The sequence below is a fragment of the Crocuta crocuta genome, unplaced genomic scaffold, assembly GCF_008692635.1.
Source record: "Crocuta crocuta isolate KB4526 unplaced genomic scaffold, BGI_CrCroc_1.0 scaffold31, whole genome shotgun sequence".
NCBI classification, from domain to species: Eukaryota; Metazoa; Chordata; class Mammalia; order Carnivora; family Hyaenidae; genus Crocuta; species Crocuta crocuta.
Window position 1 is genome coordinate 12799202 of NW_027528362.1, and position 23004 is coordinate 12822205.

At 52.4% G+C, this 23004-nt stretch overlaps 1 protein-coding gene across 1 annotated transcript in view; it reads left to right on the forward strand.

Moving 5' to 3' along the window:
- COL4A2 (collagen type IV alpha 2 chain) overlaps positions 1-23004 on the forward strand; it is a 162884-nt gene that overhangs the window by 89073 nt on the left and 50807 nt on the right. The window contains exons 4-12 of the mRNA XM_077754005.1: positions 10736-10870; positions 10959-11003; positions 13817-13933; positions 15602-15673; positions 16211-16246; positions 16354-16416; positions 18037-18072; positions 20373-20414; positions 22075-22173. Coding sequence (XP_077610131.1) covers positions 10736-10870; positions 10959-11003; positions 13817-13933; positions 15602-15673; positions 16211-16246; positions 16354-16416; positions 18037-18072; positions 20373-20414; positions 22075-22173 — 645 coding nt within the window. The remainder of the gene's footprint in view (positions 1-10735; positions 10871-10958; positions 11004-13816; positions 13934-15601; positions 15674-16210; positions 16247-16353; positions 16417-18036; positions 18073-20372; positions 20415-22074; positions 22174-23004) is intronic.

Sequence of the window (23004 nt, forward strand, 5' to 3'; positions counted from 1 at the left end):
CCCCGACCTGCTCCGAGCCACGCTGCCTTTCCACAGCTTGATCTGAACTTAAATGCGTAACCATATCGGTTGTTTGAACTTGTCACTTCCAATGTGTCACAAAATGCGAATAAAACATACTTACTGCTCTTAAAACTTCTAATGACTTAATTTGGGTGGATTAGCTAGGGTTTCTTTTTTTTTTTTTTACAATTTATTTATTTTTGAGACAGAGAGAGACAGAGCATGAGTGGGGAAGGGTCAGAGAGAGAGGGAGACACAGAATCCAAAACAGGCTCCAGGCTCTGAGCTGCCAGCACAGAACCTGACGCGGGGCTCGAACCCACGAACTGCAAGATCATGACCCGAGCCGAAGTCAGACGCTTAACCGACTGAGCCATCCAGGAGCCCCAGCTAGGGTTTCTTTTAAAAGGTGAGAGATGTCTCATTTTGTTAAAGGGAACAAAGTCATTTTCAGAAAATAAAATGTTGCAAGGGATCAAGAGAGCTGCCCCCAACTGCGTGGCGCTCTGGGCCAGTCTGCTCTGGGCTCTGCCCACACCGGCTCCCTGTGAACCGAGTGGTGGGGGGTTCAGGTCCCCCTGAGGGGCCTGGGACTCTCCAGGGACCGGATGTAAGGGCATCATCAGATCCAAAGCAACCAGAGTGAGCCAGTATGGCCGCCGCTGGAGTTTTTAAATCACCGGAATAAGGCCCCTGACCCTTGGGAGTTTTCTTCTTTAACTCTTGGAAGTAAAAACATCATAAATGCTGAAAATACAGACAATTCCATGCTGAAGCATTTCGCTGGGCCACAGTTCCCGTCCACCTTGGGGAGGGCCACGCGGTCCTCTGTGCAGGGGAGCGAGGGAGCGCTCCTCGCGTTGTAAAGTGAGAGGAGGTCTTAGAGGCCGAACAGTCACGTGACAAACAGGAGCATAAAGGCCCCGAAGGTCCGCAGAGCTTGGGGTAAGACCTTCACCTCCCTGGGTTGTCCCCTCACCTGTCCCGTGTGAAAGTGAGATTTGTCCCCTGGCCCCCAAACCTGGCTGTGCATCCATCCAAGTTGCCTGGGAACCTTGTTAATTATATGGATTAAAGGGGGCGCCTGGAGGGCTCAGTCGGGGAAGCGTCCGATGCTTGGTTTCAACTCAAGTCATGATCTCACGATTTCATGAGTTCGAGCCCTGCGCCCAGCTCTGTGCCAGCAGCATGGAGCTGGCTTGGGATTATCTCTCTCTCTTCCCTCCCCCCCATGCTGTCTCTGTCTCAAAATTATTTATTTATTTATTTATTTATTTATTTATTTATTTGCTTATACACATACGCATGGGCTTCTAGGCTCCTCCTCCCCATCCCAAAACTGGGGCTGGGCTGGAAATTCTTGAGGTTTGAGACTTCCCTTAATTGGTGCTTTGGCAGCCAGCCAAGACCTGTCCTGGGTCAGAGACCACACGGGGGTGACTTTCTCAAGCTCTGAAGCCCATCCCAGTCACCTGGGATCCTGTTACGACGCAGACGCAATTCGGTGGGCCTGGGGCGGGCTGAGCACGCGCCTTGCTGATGAGCTCCGGGTGAAGTGCTGCCGTGGCTCTCGGGACCTGCTCCAGTGCTCTTCAGAGAGCCTTCCAGACCTGATATTTCCGCCTTTGGGAAAGTGGGGGGTGCTTCTCAATGGAGAAGTGCAGACATGTAAATCCGGAAAGTGCTGTGATACTGGTCTCGTCTTGGATGACTGTCCCTCCCTGTGAGAATCGCGCTGGAGAACGAGCCTGCTGTGCCTGTATCAGGAAGGCAGGCGCATTCCATGCGATATCTGAGACCAGAACATTCTTTTACCCAAAGGAAAATACAGTCCATCCCATCGGTGAGCGATCTGGAGCCGAATTTCTCTTTAGTTTCTTGCGCAGTGGACACCACTATTCCTTCTCTGTGCACCCCGCCTCCACGGAAGTCCAAGGTGACACGTGGCTGTATCAGACATGGTCCTTTCAAGTCCTGCCTTTGGGCCAAGTGGCTGTGAGAGTTCCGGCCAGGCTAGAAGACAGGTCTGCCACTTGCTAATGAACTTAAATGTAGTCTCATCATTCGACCCAGTAATCCTGTTCGCGGGTTTTTGCAAAGACCCGTGTCCACCCAAGGAACCAGACATGAATGTCTGCAGCAGCTCAGCACGTGAACCCCAAGAGCAGAGGCACCCAGACGTCCTTCAGCCGTGAATGGATACACACACTGTGGCGGGAGGCAGGGCAGAGGACTGCCGGGTGACGGAGGCGCAACGCCACACACGCACACGGGCGGGCCAGCCTCCTCTGCCACGTGTGGGTGAAGAAAGCCGGACACGCCGCGGGATCCCACCTGCACCCAGAAAGGGGAGACCGAGGCTAGAGGGGCCCGGCGACTGCCACAGGCGAGGCACCCGGAGCATGCCAGGGCCACACAGCCTCGCACCGACACGTGGGCTGCACTGTAAATTTAGAAATAAACCAGAATCTTAAAAACGTGGAAGTGGTAAATCACTTTCATGAAAATAGAAGTAACGTGAGTAGGTTAAAGTTGGGGAGGGAGGAGGAGAAGGGGATGGGCCCCTCCTCTGATAACGGGACATGGAACTCTCTCAAGCACATCCTGTGCAGGAACATTTCAAACAAAGATTAACGGAAGAAAATTCTTGTGTTCCACGGCCAGGTGGAACCCTCTCTTACCCTTAGCCTTTTCCCTTTGTGGGCCAATTTTCTTCTTTTCATAAAAGACCAGCTCAATATAATGCCGGGGCGCCGGGTGCCTCAGTCGGTTGAGCGTCCAGCTTCAGCTCAGGTCATGATCTCACGGTTCGTGGGTTCGAGCCCCGCGTCGGGCTCTGTGCTGACAGCTCAGAGCCTGGAGCCTGCCTCAGATTCTGTGCCTCCCTCTCTCTCTGCCCCTCCCCTGCTCGCTCGCTCTCTATCTCTCTCTCTCAAAAATAGATATTTAAAAAAGACAATATAATGCCAACCTGGAGAATACTTTCTTTCACGTGACTGTGTTTAGCCTAACAGCAAACTAGATAGAACTGCTGGCCCTGCTTCTGGTCCGTCCCACGCGCCTGCCGGCCGGGTTGGACCCCAGCAGGGAGGCCGGCGCCTGGAGGTCCCGCACGCGGGTGTCCCCTTCCCCCTGCGTCTGCAGGCAGCGTCCCCGGGGCTGTTAGCCAACCTCGGGGCCGTGACAGAAACACACAGGCTCTGCCGCGAGTCACGTCACACTCAGCGAGGCCGAGGACACGATCTGAGGAGAGCGGAGCGCGGCTGGCACACGGCGGTGGATGGTTCCGCTGAGGCCGCGGGCGCCTCGTGTTCTGGCTGTCACTGTCTGACACCGAAGTGTCACTCCTAAGGACAGAGGCCATTTGTTGCGGTGACTCTGAGCAGTAATACCGATTTCCACGTAATCGGCTGCACGGTTAGAGCATTTCCTGCCTACGGACACCTCTGGCCCCACATCTGCTCTTCCAGCCCCGTCCTGGCTACTGTCTGGGCCCCGGGCCCTTGGCTCAACCACATCCAACTCCGCGCCTCCTTGGAGGACAGGAGGCTGGAGAAACCAAGCCGGTGTGTTAGGCAAGCAGTCGCATTGAGGCAAATGAAATGTATTTATTGCTGCAATCAGGGGAAGGCCCTCCCAGAAGATCGGCTTCTCTGACATGTGCCAGGCATGCAGACTATAAAAAGCGTGGCCTCGCACTGGGGTAAGAGCCGCCGAGTGGGACGGCCCATGTGCTGCCTATTTTTAGAGGAAGGAGCAGAGTTTCCAGACACCCTGCCCCCGTGGGTGGGACCGGGCGGTGACCCTATGAACCATGGATCATTCTAGATACAACTGCACAGCAGCATCTCACGAGCACAGGTGATGTGCTGGCTGTGTCCTTTCCGAGGACTGGACATTGTGGAGGCCAGGGACCACTTCCAGTCGGGCCGCTCGGAGGCTGAGCATGGGACGGCCCTCCTCTCTGGCCCGTCACACTCCACGGCCCAGATTCCAGACTGGACTCCAGACCAGCCCTTCGTTTCTGCAGTTTTGGGGATTTTTTTCATCTCCCTGGCAGACATTTGTAAAAAGCATTTGACTGAGTTTTTCTTAATAAGGCATTTTATAAGGGTCCCCTCCCCTTTCTTCCTTTCTGAAATATTAGTGACCTTATAAATTCACCTGTAAGGACGTACTTAGAGGACTTGGTCGTATGCAACTTGTCTGTGAACTTCAGGCTTCTCTTCTTTTTTTTCTTTTTAATTTTTTTAACATTTATTTATTTTTGAGAGAGGGAGACAGAGCCCGAGTGGGGCAGGGACAGAGAGAGAAAGGAAGACACAGAATCTGAAACAGGCTCCAGGCTCTGAGCTGTCAGCACAGAACCGGATGCGGGGCTCGAACCCATGAACTGTGAGATCATGACCTGAGCCGAAGTCAGACACTTAAAAGACTGAGTCCCCTAGGCGCCCCCAGACTTGTCTTCTTAATGTGCTTTTACCAGACTCTTTGTTTGTTTTTAGGCTAATTTTGTCAAGGTGATATTTTACATGCAATTCAGTGAATACTGACAACTGTGTGCCAATATATATAATTGTGATGTAAGACGGGTCCGGGACCCCAGAAAGTCTGAGTCTGTTCCCTCCCTCCTCCTCCTCCTCCACCGACAGTGGTGTGGACTGGCTCCCACCTGCTCATCTTCTCTGAGGAACAGTCTGTTCAGATCTCCTTTCGATTGTCTCTGTCCCCCATCTGTGGGCATCCTGTCTGCGCTCTGGGTACGAGTTATGTGTCGGGTGTGTGTTCCGGAAATACATCGCCCAGTCTGCTCTTTATTTTGTGACAGCACCTTTACAACCAAGGTTTCCAGCATTTTCAACATTTTTCTTTTATGGTTCATGATCTCTGGGTCACGTCTAGAACAATTGTCTGATCCGAAGTCACGAAGACTCTTCCCTGTGTTTTCCTGTAGAAGGTTAGAGTCTTAGCTCTACAACTCAGGTCTACAACCCTTTGTGACCACACCTTTGTTGGTGGAACAGGACAAGGGTCTGTTTCCTTCCACATGGATGTATTTGCTGTGCGGTCTGCCCCACATAGTTTTGGAGAACAGGAGCCCCAAGGCCAGGCCAGCTCTTCCTCACGAAGGTGGAACCCGTAATTTGGAATAGAACCCGGGGCAGGGCCGATGTCCTGTTGCACTGAAGAAGCCGTGAACCACAGGTGGTGGACTGACCACCACACGCCCACCGCTGCTGAGTGTGGCCGCACCGGCTCTGTCCTGTCCAGATACCTGCACGTCGCTATTAGCTCGGAACAGGTCGGGAGTCGTCTGCCAGGGTCATCAAAACCTTGCTGACAAGTTGTGCTGTTCCTCCCTAAGGACTGCGGCGAATTCTGAGCTGTACATGAAGGAATTATTTTCTTGGATCCTAAAAAGTAGCCCTCCCAGCTTCTGGGCCATTTGACGTATTTTCTAACGAGCTGGGACTCGGGCTGGAATCCCCAGAGGGTCATCAAGAGGGGCAGCTTCGGAAGGGCCGGGAAGGCGGGGAGCACATCGCCCGTGGCCGAGGAAGGGAGGGGTCCCCAGGGGACGGGAGAGGATGTGGGGTGTCTGCTCGGGCCCGCTGCCCATAAAAGGCGAGGCAGGAAGAGTCAACTTCAGAAAAGAGAAGGGATTTCCTACTATTCACATGCCGGCCAGGAAGAGAAAAGCTTATTCTTACTCGATGGGGAAATACTGTACTATAAATTAAAAATCCTGATGTGCGCCGAAGCAGGGTTTTATCCTTGGAAACATTTCTCTTTCTCCTTCCCTGATAAAGGAAGCTTTTTTTTTACCCTCCTCCCCACAGAGAACTGTAAGGTTAATAAGCTGTGAATGGAAACAGGCCCCCCCCACCCGCCTTGGGGTCGCGTGAGTGTGAGGCCGCCCTTCTCAGGCCCTCGTTAATCATCAGCGCTCCGGCTTCATGTCAGCGTCCGGGGGTCCGGCGTCAGCCCCCACATGCACGTAGCCCATTACATTCTGCCCTTTTCTCAGAAGAGAAAATTCCAAATTCAGGAAAGCTCAGTAAGAGCCTCAGGACTTTAAGTGTGTTCTGGCCGCAGCCGCGGTATTTGAGCAATGCGTAGTCAAGTCTGGACGCATTCTATCCGCCTTTTCAGACTTCAGTTCCTCCAACCCACCCTGGATCCCACACATGCCCCAGGAGCGATTTCAGGAAGGAGACGGGAAGAGCAGCCTGCCCTCCTCTCGGGGAGCAGAGTTGATCCTGGCCTGTGGCAGATCTCACTGACGCAGAAGACCAAGAAAATGTAGTTAGAAAATGTAGTTAGAAACAGTGCTTAACTAATGTAAATATTGGATTTTCCTCTGCCTGATGCAGCAAACACTCAGCTTTCCTTCTGAGACCCGAGTTCATGCTTGAGATTTTTATTAAAAGATACCTGCTTCTGTAAGAACGTCAGGGGGCAGGGAGGGTGGTGTTGTGCAGTGAACCTCACAATCTACTGTACAAAGAAACCCCCCGGGATCGTGATCCGTGAAGCCCTGGGAGGCTCTGGGCCGAGCCTGGGACTCTGCATTTCACTCGGGCTCCCGGCGGAGCTGGTGCAGGTCGAGGAGCTCGCTGTGAGCAGTGTCGATGTAACAGAACGCAGAAGCTTCAGAGCCGGTCCCCTCCCCTCCCCGACCTGACTGTGTGACAGCTGGCTCTTTCCAGAGCCCTGGTTGTCTCCTCTCAAGCGGAGGTGACAGCTAGTGACACATTTCGCATGGGGATAAAATAAGATAAGCTGTTTTTTAAAGGGTTTTGGATTTTGGGGTGTTTTTTATTGGGTTTTTGTTTTTTTTTTTTTTTTGAGAGAAAGAGAATGAGGAGGGAAGGGGCAGAGAGAGAAGGAGAGAGCAAATCCCAAGCCGGCTCTGCACTGTCAGCGTAGAGCCCGACTTGGGGGCTCGAACCCATGAACTGTGAGACCATGACTTGAGCCAAGATCAAGAGTCAGACGCTCAACTGACTGAGCCACCCAGGCAGCCCAATAAGCTGTTTTTTAAAACCTATAACAGGGCCAGCTGGGGCGCTCAGTCGGTTGAGCATCCGACTTCGGCTCTGGTCATGATCTCCTGGTTCGTGAGTTCAACCCCCGCATCAGGCTCGCAGCTGTCGGCGCAAAGCCCGCGTCGGATCCTCTGTCCCCCTCTCTCTCTGTCCCACCCCTGCTTGCACTCCCTCAAAAATAAAAATGTTTTTAAAAAATTAAAAAGAAAATAAAGCCTGTAACAGGCACTGCATCCCGTCACAATTTAATGGTGCTTTCTCCTGTGTCCTGCCTCCCAGCAAGTAACACATGGATAAGAATCAGATCGCCGGGCGGGACGGGGTCCTGGCACATGGTCCCACCACTCCTTTCCATGGCGTCTGCTGGCTTTTAAGAAATGTTCTGCAGGAATACTTTTATCAAGTATACTGCAGGGCTCTGAGGAGCCTCTGAGGTTTATGCAAAGACATTCAAACAAACTAGACTCCTGCTCCTTCTGGGGTAATTTTTATTTTTAACATCACTTAGAACCAAAGGAAGACAAGAGATGGAAATAGGTTTTCCAACCGCGACTTTTCCACTGAGGATGGCACTTGAGGAAAATTAGCACAGAGGAAGATCCTTCTCATTAGCTGGTCATTCCAGCCGCTCCTTACAAACACACTAGACGCCCTGGCCGGCAGGATATCCTAGGGGAAGTCTCAGGCCTGATGACTAAAACATGCAGAGCAAGGTCCTTGACCTTGACGTCAATGTCCATTTAGCCCCAGCAGCGCAGGGTTTGCACTGTGGGCAAGAGCTAGGGTCCAGTCCCCGGGGACGAAGGTCTAATTCAGATTTTCTCCAGACTCTTCCTGGCCCTTCCCCAGGGTGGAAGCTGGATGGAATTTGTGAAATGTCCCATCTGTCCGAAGCTGAAGATAAACTTCAGAATGACACCATCCTTGCATCCACTACAATGGCTATAATTTTTAAAAAATGGAAAAGAGCAAGTTTTAGCAAGGGAGTGGAGAAATCTGGAATCCTCACACAACGCTGCTGGGAATAGAAACGGTGCAGCCGCTGTGGGAAGCAGTCTGGCAGTTCCTCAGAAAGTTCCAGAAAATCCAGTAATTCCACTCCTCAGTCTCTATGCAGAAGAAACGAAAATGGGTCCTCACACAGAGAACTGTACATGCATGTTGATGGCAGCGCTACTCACAACAGCCCCAAGGTGGGCACACCCTAAATGTCCATTAATGGATGCAATGGACAGACGGTGGTCTGTGCATACAATGGATATGATTCAGATGTGAAAGTGAATGGGGCACCGTAGGTGCTACCACATGGAAGAACCCAGAAATTTTATGATAAGTGGAAGAATCCAGCCACAAAAGGTCACATATCACACATATGATCCCATATATTCAAAATACCCAGAATGCATAGGTCCCTTAAAAACCAAGAGCAGATACCAGTACGGGTAGTGACCAGAGGCTGGGTAGGTGGGGAGAGCATCTGCTCAGTGGGTACGGGGCTTCCTTCTGGGGCGATGGGAACGTTTTAGAACTAGATAGAACTGGTGGGTAGAGGACGTTGTGGATGTGCTGGAAGCCACTTTGAAATGGTTAGTTTTCTGTGATGGGAATTTCACGGCGATAGCCTGCTCTAGAAGAGGAAAGGCTCATTCCAAAAGCCAGACTTCCCATCCAAGAAACAAAGGCTGAAAAGAAGTTTACTGACAATGGCAGGAAAGTGAGTGCAAGACGTCGCTATCACTTTTCCCATCAAAGGGAACTGAGGAAAGGTTAACGAAGGCATGACAAGAATGTGGATTTTCATCACGAAGACGCACGTGTTACGCTGTGGTTCAAGGCAGATGCCCCGCCTAGTTGGCGGCGTGCAGTGAGCCCCCCAGACGGAGGAACTTTGTAGTCAGTAAAAATGACAGGCCTAATGAAGAACATTTTATCCCCCAAAGGCCGCTCGCCGTGCAAGCCTCGCCATGATTAGGGGCATTTGAGGGCTTGGGGCGAACCGCATAATCACAGGAAGGTGCTATTCTAACAGTGCAAACAAAAATGATTACAACTGGGAAAGATCCATAAAACTCAGAATCAAAGCATGTTCTGTCCCCAAACTTAGAGCAAGTGCAGCAGACTGAGAGCCCTGAACGTTAGCCTATGGTGAGCCCGGGGTTCGTGTGTTCAAGGTCGGGGCTACCCACCTCCCAGCACAGCCCCCCTCAGCGAGAAGGAGACAAGTAAGCGGCAACAGCCCCCCTTTCGCCGCATTCTTCAAAGATACAAACCTCCGTGGCTTCGCCACTGCCTACGCTGCTTGCACTCATCTGGGGTAGCTGGTGATTTCCGCCCTGACAGGCCCCCCCGGAACACGGAGGTAGAGCAAGAGAACCCACCACCTCCAAGACCGACCTGGCCCAGAGGGAGCGTAAGGGGACTTCCCAAAACACCCTTCGTTGGAGGACGCAGGGGTCCCATCAACTGGATCTTCACCTCCATCCGTACCTTCCGCCTCAGAGAAGTTCCTAACCGCTCCCCACACACCTGGGCCCCACGTCCACAGGCGTCGGCAGCGTAGGAGTGGTAACGCACGTCAGAGGCGAGACCCCCACGGCCCCCAGCCAGGCGAATAATCTCCCATGGCATGGGCGGCCCCCATTCCGTGTATCACCATCTCCCGGTGAAGCCCGTGCCGCCCTCGGCAGGTGCACAAGCGTTGGAGTGTCTGCTCGCAGCGGTTTTGGGGATTCTCCCAGGAGGGGGTTGCTGGACGTTGGGCAGTTCTCTGCTTCATTCCTTGAGCCACCATCCTGTCCCACGTCGGCCGCCGTTTACGCCCCCCCCCACAGTGCCGAGAGCTCCGACCTCTCCCCGTCCTCACCAACACGTCATTTTGTCTTTTTCTTAAATAATGGCCACCCACGTCCAGTGGCCATGGGCGTAGACTTCTATGGGCTTCAGACACCGTTAGTTTTTCTCTGTGTGTGCATGTAGTGTGTGTGTAGATGGGAGATTATCTGATCACTACAACATCTGCGGATCGTTTTGATACCTGAGTGCAACATACATTTCCATCCTGTTCTGGGCAGTATATTGAGTAAAGATAAAATATTAGAAGTTTGTGTGGAATTTTCTTTTTCACTGAGAAGAATTTTTTTATTTTTTAAAAAAGCCAGGTAAGGGGCGCCTGGGTGGCTCAGTCTGTTAAGCATCCAACTGCAGCTCAGGCCATGATCTCACAGTCTGTGGGTTCGAGCCCCACGATGGGCCCTGTGCTGACAGCTCAGAGCCTGGAGCTGCTTCAGATTCTGTGTCTCCCCCTCTCTCTCTGCCCCTCCCCTGCTCATGCTCTGTCTTTGTCTCTCTCTCTCAAAAATAAGTAAATAAACCTTAAAAGTTTTTTTAAAAGCCGAGTAACTTGATTCTTTCACCCCAACCTAATGCCAGCATTTCACAATAACACGACATTGGTAATCTAGGATGGTTTTTTTCTCACATTTAACATGTTGTTTTTAACACCCTAGGCCTTCTTTCTCAGCCAGAAACCACTCTGTGGCCACGGCGGCAGGCGATGGAAGTTTACACATCACGTTCTCTGAACACGACGGCTCTTTCAGAATGGAAAGCGCCGTTTCGAAAGCAGCGCTGGAAACTGCTTGCCTGTGGTTATTAACTGTGGTTCGACTCTGTTGTCTCTGCAGGGCCAGCCAGGGCCAGTGGGCCCCCAGGGGTACACCGGGCCCCCAGGCCTCCAGGGATTCCCAGGGCTGCAGGGCCGCAAAGGCGACAAGGGCGAGAGAGGGTCGCCGGGATTCACAGGACCCAAGGGAGACGTGGTATGGTGACTTCTCTGTTCCCCCACTTTGTGACGGGCTGCGGGGGTACCATCCTGTGCACTAATAAGCTCCTTTGCCTTCCTTACAGGGAGCAAGAGGCGTCTCTGGATTTCCTGGTGCCGACGGAATTCCCGTAAGTGTTCTGGGAGATTAGGGCTTTAGAACATCGAGGGCACGCCAAGCAGTCAGAAACATTTCTGACCAGACTCCTGTCTTGTCTGTGACGAGGAGTAGGGTTCTCTGTGCAGACTTCTCCCCCGGAGTCCAGTCAAATTTTGCACAAATTGTTTCCTTTGTAAACGTTCTTCTGGACTTGGCTTCAGACTTGAGGTGACTGCGAAAACCGGGCGTTGTTTTATGATGAAGGTCTGGCGCGTTAGACGGGCTCCATAGGAACGAGTCCTGACATTTTGTTGGACTATGAAGCCGCCAGAGCATCAACTCCGCAGCCCAGATGGTGGGCGGGACGGCGCCCTCTGCTGGACGTCAGTGAAGCTTCTCCAGTTCCCTGTGCTAAACTGCGCATAAATGAGAAGAGGAAAAGACAGGGTTTGTCCGTGAGAAAATCTCAAAATGCAGTAAAATGTGTTTTTCTAACCTAGTTTACTTTACTTCTTGTGGCATAAAAAAATAAACACAGCGGCCTGACTCACAGCCTTCTTCGCAAGGATCCGCCAGCCGATTTCCCAAGATCCCGGCCGCGGGGACAGATGTGTTTATCACACGTGCCTTCGCCTGCTGCTGAGGCCTGAGGACATCTGCTTCAGGAACCTCGCTCGTGTGCACACGTCTGAGCCCTTAGCCCACATGCCCACGGCCTCTGTCCCTGTGTTAGCACACGCGTGCACACGTAACACAGAGAGAGGCACTCCCAGGGCTGTGTGAGCGCCTGTACGAGGAAACAGAGGAGCCATCACAGAGAGGGCGTGCTTGTTCTTGAGTGCACCAGCCGCACACCCAGGAGGCCGTGCGGTGGTATAGGAAGGCGCTCAGGGCCACAGACGGGCCCCACGCAGACCTGAGACCTTCGTGACGGTGACCTGACCCCGACCGTCACCTGGATGGGGGCTTGCACGCAAAGGTTATGACACACAGCTGTGTGAACAAGTGAGGTAGTCACTTCCCCATTAGTCAGAATCTTGAGAAATTGGCAGGGTCAAAGAATCCAGAGATTTCCAGGGGTAAACAAGTAATGAATGCATTTTCCTACCAGCTGCCTGTAGCTAACAACCTGTTCTTACCGCTTTCATAAGCTCTTGGGGCCGGCCGTTGGTTGTGTCTTCTGGAAGTCAAACTCTGAGTTTAAAAGGAGTGATGTGGAAAAATAGTGTAGCTGCTCTGAGTCCCATTTTGTTTTTCCACTTTATGCCCCTTTACTCTGAGGACCAAATAGTTCACACGTTGGAGAGGGCGTATCTTCACACGAGAGAGTGGTCACAGGAAGCATGGAACCAGTTTCCATGCTGCTGACGACAAACAGCCTCGCCCGCTGACCGCAGGGCCCTGGAACTGCACACATGTGAACCGATGTGCCGCCTGCCACCGGGCTAGTTTTAGCCACTTAGAAGCCATATATAAAATGTGACGTGCAGTCAGATCCTAAGAGTTGTCTCCAGTTAGATGCTGAACACGAGACGGGCGGGCGGCTCAAGGTAATTGCAATTTTTCTTTGAAGAGCAATCTCGAATTAATGTCCAACTAACACACAATGTCAAATGACTTAGATCAGTCGTAAGGGAGCAAAGAAGACCAACTGAAGACAGGTCATTCTGGAGAGGAGTGAAGAACCCGAGTTTCGAACACAGAAGGACACACAGACCGTGAGCAGAACGCCCTCCAGGCTTGTGTCTCAGACTGAATGTGAAGGATCAACGTTCAGAGACCCCTAAAAAACAAGGCCTGTGCTTGGCTACAGTGCCACCAGCCAGAGCGATGACTGTGCTCTGTGACTTACAGGGGCGATGGGCCCGTCTCACCAGGGGGTTGACCGTTGAGTCTATGCTGACCTGACAGTCCTCCTTAAAGCAGTGGCTTTGACTGTCTAAAGGAGGGAGATGTACAGCAGAATGAAAATGCAACTCATATAAAATATCATTCGGGGTACAGGCACCCTGTGTAGGATTCGTTCATCTCTCCGGAAATGTCCCAAATTTCTCATCGTAAAGCTAAAAGGCATCCGGATAGGGCCTCAAAAAATCACTCTGGAGTGTACGCCTGGTCTGTTGTCAGCAAAAATAAAGTTTTAAATCAATCAATAAGATGGCAGTTTTCAAAACATCTGCCTTGGGAAGAAGTAGCAAAATAAGCTGTGCTCTCATAGTCCGTCAGCTCGGCCTGACCCTCGTTATTCAAAAGACATTTGGGTATCCCGCCTCCCCTCCCCTCACCCACCCCGACATCTCCGAACATCTTCAAATCTAAAAAGGACTGTCTCCCCCAGAAAGCAAATAAGAGGAAGTCAGTTTTTCTACATATGGCTAAGTCACGGATGAAATCCCATGACGGGGCAGGGCGGGGGTTGGGGGGTAAGTCTCCTTCCTGTGTTGCATGCGTTTATCTGTCAACTCACCCTCTACAATTCAGTTGAGCACAAAAGACCGGGCCCCCTTACTGTCCATGAAAGACCTAGCCGCCTCCCAATGTCTTCTAGAAGTTGTAAATCTACCGTGACCTGTCCCTGCTAACACACCTCCCAACAGACCAGCGACAGGGGACTCCTAGACAGAGCCCACAGCAGACAGAACTTTGTCCTGAAGGCCGTTCTGCTGCTCAGAACTGTACCTAGGCGCCTTCGTTTACTTAATCTTTCATCCATTCATCTGCTGGCTTTGAGTTCTCTTTGCCCTTGGGTTCAGGCGGGGTGGGAAGATTTAGAAGTGGTTTATCACGCTCTTCGTGAGAACTCCTGACCGCGTGCTAGAAGGCTCACTGACTCTTCTCTCCCAGGGACACCCCGGGCAAGGTGGGCCCAGAGGACCACCTGGTCATGACGGCTGCAATGGGACCAGAGGAGACGCGGGCCGGCAGGGACCCATGGGCCCCGAGGGGTTCCTCGGCCCTCCTGTGAGTATGGGGCAGCACGTGCGCTGGGGTGCTGAGCTCCAGGAGCTGGGGGGGCCGGCCCTGGCCCGCGGACGGGTAGGGGACACGCGTGCCTTTCACGGGCCCATCCAGGAGGCCCTTTCAGAAATTGTGTCAGAGAGCCTTGCTGAGGAGGCGGGTTGCCTGCTGTGGCCCCCGCGGCCGGGGCGGGCGGTCAGGCTCAGCCCGGCTCCTGCACCCCAGGCTGGAGCTCCCTGTCCTTAGCCGGCGGTCAGGGAGCTCACGTTCCTGAGGACATCTAGGCATGAGGTTCCTGCATCCAGAGAGCTTCGTTGTCCAGATTCATTCTGTGAACGAGATAGAAAATAATACGTTCGGTTTATATCGTGCGATTTTACCAGTGTCCCTGCATATTCCCCCCACACCACAGTTCAAGTCACAGGGAGGAACGGGGTAAGAGCAAAACTAGAATAAAAAGGCTTAATTAAAGCTTTTGACAGAATGCCCGTCAGTCCCCATCTTGTTAGGTTCTAGAATCCTCTGTGACGTGGGAACAGCGACATTCTCCTGCCCCTACGGGCACTTTTTTTTTTTTAATGGAAAGTGTGCTTTTTTTTTTTTTTTTTTAAACTGAAAAACTTTCGTGTATCCGTCTATTTTGTAGACTGTTTTCAGGTCTTGGCAAAGAATCTTGCAATGTTTTTAGTTCTGTATGGCTGCCTTCTTGCCATCAAAATATTGCAAAGTCAGAGTTTTCCCAGCATCTTGTTTGGTAAAACTTTTTATTTAAGAAAACATTTCTCGGGCTGGGGAAGGACAGTCACACGTTCTTCCCTGTGGTTTCCCCCTGACGTTGGTGGGTTTCTTACTCTCTCTGTCTCCCCAGTCCTCTCCCGCGGCTGTGTCTTTTTCAACTTGTCAATGAGGACATCACTTTCCAGTCTGCTCTAATATCATTGAACTATCATTATCAATAAATATAACCATCACTTTAAAATACTGATTTTATAGGGACACCTGGGTGGCTCAGTCGGTTAAGCATCCAGCTTCGCTCGGGTCATGATCTCACGGTCTGCGAGTGTGAGCCCCGCGTCCGGCTCTGCGCTGACGGCTCGGAGCTTGGAACCTGTATCTCCCTCTCCCTCTGCACCCCCCCCCCACTTGTTCTCTGTGTCTTAAAAATAAAAATTTTTCAACACTGATTTTATATGCAGGCATTAAAAGACATTCATCCACATACGAGGTGCACACGTACTGAGTGTATTGTCACAATTGCACTCTCACAGAATGACCCAGCAGCTCTCCCAGAAACGATGCTTCAGAGCCTATGTGTTGATATCTTTAGTACCCTCGTGCCCAGGGAAAGACAAAACATATTATTACAAAGAGTAGTAACACGTTAGTATCCTGGAGGATTCGTTTACTCAGCACCCTTTTGGGCTTTTTAAAATAACCTGAGTCCTATAAAGTGTTTCCATTTTAACTTTGAAGGAAGATACTGTTGGGTAAATATGAAAGTGAAAGCCTCACCTGTGTGGCTGAATGGAGGACGGGTGTTCAGAGGAACCCAAATAAGGCGTAAGGACCGCGACACTGCGGTTACAGACAGCGTCTAATCACCCGCACGACTAGCGCTGCACTGAGTGTTCTCTGTGTTTTCTCTGTCCACCGCATCCCGTGCTACCGTAGGGGCCCCAAGGACCCAAGGGGCAGAAAGGCGAGCCGTATGCGCTATCCAGTGCGGACCGCGACAAGTACCGGGTACGTTTGCTGATGTGGGGCTCGTGGCTGAGCGAGCGGGGTGAGTCCCGATGAATAAGAAAGCTTCCCCAGTACAGCTGAGCTGTCAGCAGGGGCCCCTGGGGGCAGAGCAGCCCAGCACCATGATGAAGCTAAAAATCACCGATTTCTATCCTGGGACGCCAGGGGGCTCAGTCGGTTAAGTGTCCAACTCTTGATTTCAGCTCAGGTCATGACCTCATGGTTTGTGGGTTCAAGCCCGCATGGGGCTCTGTGCTGACAGTGTGGAGCCTGCTTGGGATCCTCTCTCTCTCTCCCTCTCTCTCTCTCTCTTTCTCTCAAAATAAATAAACATTAAAAAAATCATCGATTTCCCAATGGGGTGACATTGACCTGTGGGCGCACCCTTTCCAGTCTGTATTCACGGTGCCCCAGATAAAGGGCAAGCCCCGGGCAGGGCTGATACAGTCTGTATAGTTGTTTCCAACGTTGTGATAAAATAACTAAATCTAAGGCCAGTAAACACCAGAACCCTGAAAATTATTTTCTCTCAACTAGGGTGAACCTGGAGAGCCCGGGCTGGTTGGTTTCCAGGTAAGGTCTCTCTTCTTCAGAGCATGTTCCCAGCAGAACTTCAGGAACTCAGGGCTGCAAATACCAGCGGCCCGTTCCTAACAGCCTTCCCTGTTGCCCGTCCTCAGGGGCCTCCTGGCCGCCACGGGCCTGTGGGACAGATGGGCCCTGTTGGAGCTCCAGGAAGACCGGTAAGTAGCAGGTGCCCGGGCTCACTCGTGGGGGGCGGCCAGGGTGCCCCCTAGACACGCATTCTTCAGTCGCTGCGTGTGCAGGCTTCCCGACACAACTTGGATGTCCCTGGTCACCGCACAGGTGCCAAGACAAGTCAGGTCCTCTCTCGCGTGCGCTGTGCTGCTAGTAAGGTTGCAGAAGGCGGGCCTGAAATCGGTGGGCACCAGATCGCCACCAAGCACGTCCAGTGTGGAGGTGGTGCTGGCTGGGGGCCCTTCCAGTAGAGACGAGCTCTCTCGGCCCCACACCAAGCCAGCTAACCCAGGGCCTGTCATCGCTGGGCAAAGCACGTCAGAGTCCAACAGGTGGATGAGAGGAAATGGGCTCTGCCCGGGCGTGGCCATCCCGACAGGTGTCCCTCACTGGGGCGTGGCCATCTTCACAGGTGTCCCTCACCTGGGCGTGGCCGTTCCCACAGGTGTCCCTCACCTGGGCATAGCTATCCCCACAGGTGTCCCTCACCGGGGCATGGCCATCCCGACAGGTGCACCGCACCAGGGCATGGCCATCATTGCCAGTGAGATGTTAGACATCAGTTAACAAAATGGCCCCAGTGGCAGTCTGAAGGGGCTCCCTGTCCCTGCAACTCTAATGGCGGAGTGACTTGCACCAGCACAAATACAGGGGTGAAGGAGGGCTTGATGCAGGGAGTGAGAGGACGAGGAAAGAGAGATGTCGATGCCCATGACGCCCCAGACCACTTCCCCCACCGCCCGCCAGCCCGGCGCCCAGCTGCCCCCACCGGGTCTCTGCCTCTCGTTGCCCAGAAGTTTAGCATCAAGACAGATGGGCCTTGAACAGCATTAGGGGAGACTCAGCTCCAGGTGAGAGAGAACTTCTCACAGAAAACCGAAGAAATGAGGGACATGTGATGCCAGGTTCTGTGCTCCCCGCCGCATACAGCTGTCGGCCCGTTCACGGACACGCACCGCATGCAGAGGGGGTTGGTCTTTAAATACACAGTTTGGGGAAACTTGAAGAAATGGCCTGTCACCGCCATGTCCTGAGCTGACCCGACAGCCTCAGGTTCTCCGACAGGCCATTAACATCGCCCACACTGCCTGTACTTGAACACCAACCACCCTTCACATGCATGTCTAACACTCCATCCTGAGTGTAGCGTGAACACTGAGCACTTTGCACAAAGACAGTGGTGTTTGCACATGGACGTTCAACCCTGCAGTTTGGGCCTGTAGATTAATTCTGTCATGAACATTTTCTGGCCCACCAGCAAAACGTGCAGGGAGGAGGTCAGGGGCAGCAGCGTCCGCGGCGACGGGGCCCGGGACCTTCCTTGCAAGGGGTCCGAGCAGGCAGGAGTTGGGGCCCGGGCGACCACAGAAGTCTGAACTCAGAGAAGCAAACCCAGAGCAGCTGTGGGTGGCCATCCGGCAGGTTCCGGGGTCCTCCGCCCTCCAGCCGCCCCTCCCCACCGGGACAGGAGGGCCGGAAACCTCTCCACCTACCACACGGCCTTCTCTACATCCACTGAGTGGCTTTCCCAGAGCTTTCCAGCAGGTGTGATGTGGGTCCCGGGATGAAGGAAACCGTTTACGAGGTTCTTTGTGTTTGCGCAGGGCCCACCCGGACCCCCTGGACCCAAAGGACAGCCGGTAAGTCCGTCTTGGGGGATGGGGCGCCCTTCCCGACCGCGGAAACACCCGGTGGGCTATGACGTAGCGTTTATTTCATGACGAAAACGATTTTGTAGGTCTTGAAGGCAAATTCTCCCCTTGCGCACTGTTGTGTGGAAATCACACTGAGGAACGTCTGTGGGACCAGCTCTTGTGCGTCAGACTGTGTTTGTGCGCGAGAAAGGACAAAACGTGGTTGCATTTGGGGGGAGGGGAGCCAGCGGCATCCTTGCCCACATGTAACCAGGCCCTTTGTGCCGGAGATTGACACCAGCCCCCAGGGACCTAGTCTATGATTTTCAAGCCAGGCTTGAGCCCAAGGCTGTACTGTTCCCACGTGAGAAAGATGATTCAATTGGTTGAAGGACAGGAAAGTAGGCGGCTTCTCAGAACCTGTAGACAGAACTAGGGTTGGATGTCAGCGGGGAAAGCTGGGTAAACGTCTCAGACCAAGAGCAGGTTGGTGGTAAGGGGAGCGTGTGATCAGGCGTGACGTGTGTCAGAGGTGCTGGGCTGGGGTTGCCAGTGCGTAAGGACCATCCCGTGGCCTGGCGTGGCCAGGGACATCCCCCAGCCTGCACATTCCCATGCCTGCTCTACGGAAACCTCGACTCTGTGGCCTCGGAGGGCCCCCGGTGGCCACCACCCCCTCCTCTGCTCCCATCACCTCTGACCTGGCTTCCGGCTGGGGCTGGAGCTCGTTAAGGCTGCTGCCCCCACTGCTGGGCCCCCCATCATCTCGCAGCCACAGGCAGGGTGGGAACGGCCCGGAGCCAAGAGAAGCGGATGTAGGACGAGGCGGCCGAGCCCCAGGGTCGCCTCAGATCCCCGCGTGGCTGCAGCACACACTGCCCCCGCCGTCCACCAGGTCACTTCCTGGGGACTGGGACAGCCAGCTTTCGAGGCAGAGGGACAGCGGGGCCCCGGCAAGGCGCCTTCGGATCTGGCCCTGCCCAGCTGCCTTGCTGGGCTCTGATTTCCGCTCCCNTGGACGGCCAGCTTTCGAGGCAGAGGGACAGCGGGGCCCGGCAAGGCGCCTTCGGATCTGGCCCTGCCCAGCTGCCTTGCTGGGCTCTGATTTCCGCTCCCAGCCAGGTGGGAAAGGAGCAAAATAGCAAAAATTAATTAAGGGCTTTGTTTGTATTTTCGGAGAATATCTGGGCATCAGAGGGGGCGGGCGGGGTACTGCAGACAGAAGGAGCAGAGAGGGCCCCAGGCCATCCTTTGTCTTGGTGGGAATGTGGGGACCCTGGGGAGCAAGCCGTGTTGTTTGCAGGCCAAAGAAAAGAGTGCTATTTCTAGAACATGAGTAAGTGTGCAGTGCAGCTGCTCCTGGACTTGGGGGTCAGTTCAGTTCTCGAGCACATGTTCCCCCCCGCTCGTGACTCTAATGAGTACCTGTCAAGTCGGGCGCCCCCGCCAGAGAATCCCCAGCCCCTAAAGTCATGCAAAGGGTCGGGCTTATTTGTGGACTCGGGATTCTCTTACCAAAATGAGAAACGGCTGAGGCGGAAGGGAGACTGAATCCCGATCCTCAGATGCGGGATCCAGGGGGACTGGCTGCTTCCTGGGCCTGAGGACACGCTGAGACCCTCATCTGTGCCCTCCCAAGTCCAGGAGACCCGGGGTCAGGTCTGAGCTCTGCCACGTGCCAGCAGGGAGGCCTTGGCCCGGTGCCCGCGGCATCCGCCTTCGTCACACACTGCACAGGGTTAAACAGTCGCAGACTGTTGGCTCATACAGCGGGTGCAGAATTAATGACATGGCACCTTCTAGAGCCTCGGGACGGGTGAGCAACAGGACATGTTTCAAAAAGCAATGCCAAAGCATTCCCGAGGGTGACAGAATGGAGTAGCTGCCCTGAGCCCACTGTTTTCAAGGCTTTGCTTAGAGCATAAAACACAGATCCCCTGAAAGCACATCTGTATCCAAGGATAGCACAGCAGTCTCCTGAGCCCCGTCGTTTCCTCACGCGCACGATACACCGCAAGGTGCCACTTCCCGTATCTCCTCTGGGACGAGCCTGCTCGCATCCACACTGTGTGATCTCTGGGCTCAGCCTTTCATTATGTGGTTTATATGTGGAACTCGCAAAAGAAAAGACGTTAATTTTTTTTGCATCAAATAGTTTTGGAGAGGGGACGCCAGCATATCACGCAAAGATAACTGTTCAGTATTTTGCAAGTAGATAGAGCTTACATCTCTTTTTCTAAGAAAAAAAAATATTTGTTTGTGATTAATGACTTTGCAAAACTTAGAAAAACCATTTCTCTTTTCAGGGCAACAGAGGACTTGGTTTTTATGGACAGAAGGGTGAGAAGGTAAGGACATAATTAATAGATTAAAGCGGAGGCCTGCTTAGCAATTCGGAAATAAATCATTTTGCTGACTGCTGCTCACGCAGTTGTCTTTTGACACGTGCACAGGAAATGACCGCTGTAAAGTGCCAGGCAAGGGGAAACGCTCCAGTATAGTGAGGGGCCACTAAGATGGCGGAAGCCACAGTCTAGGTTAGACCCTGTGTCTGTAGCACCCACAAAGTAAAGGCATTACCCCGAGGTGTCTCCCAATGTGCAGACCTCGAGGTAATGGAGCAACTGAACGGGGAGCCACAACACGGCGCCTGCTCAGGGACCAGGCAGCCCACCCCCGCGGGCTCACAGGTGAGCAGGAAGACCGTGTGGGCGTCTGTCATCCCCTGCGTCACCGACACGAAAAGACCGAGCACTTTTGAGAGCATCCTTTGAGGCCACGCGTGTGAGATGCTCAATGCGGCAGGTGGCTCGCCACGGGCAGAGGCTCACCAACACGTAACCGGTCACACTCACCACAAAACCTACTGGCCACCATGAGCTACGTCTGTGCTGGGGCCTCACTGTGAATTTTCATTTTGTTTTCCCATTGGGCTGTTTGACCGAACACACGCTGAGTGGAATCCGGTACTGCCCAGGTCCGAAGAGAAAGACTTTTTCTTTGTGCTAATACTGTAGAAAGAAGTTGACAAAGGCGAACGTTGAAAACTCCAAACCCATAAAAATGTAAGCACCCGTACAATAAAATATGACAAAATAGTAAAATAACATAAAAAGAAGAAAAGCCTGGGAAGAAATTACTGGGCAGAGGGCGAGTCGTCACTTTAGACGGGATGGAAATGAAGCGAATGTGCATAATCTCCAAAGAGTTGACTCAAATATTAATCAAGTAGCAAGGCTCTGATAGGTAAAGGGGAGATGATCAGAGTTAATCTCTAATTTTTAGAGTTAATGTTAGCAGCGATGTCATGTCACTTTGCTCCTGCTCACATTACATGACATCTGGGCTCACCTGTGTATTACGGAGCTTGCATGTGGAAATGCCAAGAAAAGACAATAGGTTTCTTTTTGTGTCAATTAGTTCCTGGTCGATGAAACCCCTTCTTAGACGAGAATCTTTGTCTAATTGTTGCAAATCAGTAGCTTCTAGCATCTGTGCACTGCATGAGAAGTGTCTCTTGCTAATGATAAAAATGCAAGTAAAGCTTGAGATATTCTATTTATTGAAGAAGCTACTTTTTATTCTATAAAAACACCCTTGACAAGTGTAGCTGGGGTAAAACTGGAGAGTCTCTCCTTTCTCAGGCATATCGTACACCTGGGTCCCAATCTTGGGACGCCGTAGAAGAAATACATTGATGCGAAGACATGTAGCCCTCGTACGGGCTCCATCATAAGGAGCTGACCCCACAGAAGCAAACGTAACCCACACTCATGAACAACCTCAACACCATTTATGAATAAATTGCAGATGGTTATGAATGCAAGGAGGACACAAGTGATGTTACGTTATGATCATTTATTTCATACAGTGATTGTAACAATACAAAATTGGGGTGCTTATGGTCGCTAATATACAAAAGTAGAGAAGGCTGTAGTCATGCTCTGGTTCACCCTTGATAGTGTCTTTCCAATGTAAAGATGACTGCTTTTGTGACACTGTTCACAGGGCGATATGGGACAGCCAGGACCCAATGGGATTCCATCAGACCTCCAGCACGCCATCATCGGGCCCATGAAGGAAATGTTCCACCCAGATCAATATAAGGTAAAGGGGCTTCAGCATAGTTGACTGTGTTCCCAGTTGAACTAAAAAAAAAAAAAACAAAACAATTGCCAAGTGGGAGAGTCCTCTGCAGCCAGCTGGCCCATCATACACGAAGACACTGCCCACCTAGGTGCACTGGTCCATCATCTTAAAAAACCGTGACAAATTTGAAACAACACGAGAATTCATGAAACAATCTCCGATCTATGGAGCTCTCCTGTGCAGGCCCAGGGTAAATGGTCCGGGTGTAGTTCGGAGCCAGGACGTGGGACAGTCTGAGCAAAATGTTGTATTTGGCAAAATAGACCTACTTTTCACCTTTGCTGAGCTGGAGCATCACGGCGGGCGTTCTCACACCAAAGTCAGTTTTCTGACTTTTATCATTTCTGTTAACATTTTGGTTGATTAGAAGTGTAGTCTTGGCATCTAAATCGAAATTAAGGGGTCCCTGGGAGGCTCAGTAGATTACGGGCCTGACTCTTGGTTTCAGCTCAGGTCATGATCTCACGGTTCATGAGTTCAAGCCCCAAATCGGGCTCTGTGCTGACTGTGCGGAGCCTGCTTGGGATTCTGTGTCTCCCTCCCTCTCTGCCCCTCCCCTTCCTCTCTCTCTCTCTCTCTCTCTCTCTCTCAAATCAATAGACTTTAAAAAAATTTTTTTATGCAAACTCCCTGTGGTAGCACTTACTTGCTCAGATGGGCCACCGGACCTTCCCAAAGGTCAGGGCTCCCTTGTGCCCGAGGGAGGCAGTCGATAACACTCAACCTCATATCACTGCTGAATGGAGACCACTCCATCGGGTGAACGCCCCCGATTAGGTCAGACACAGA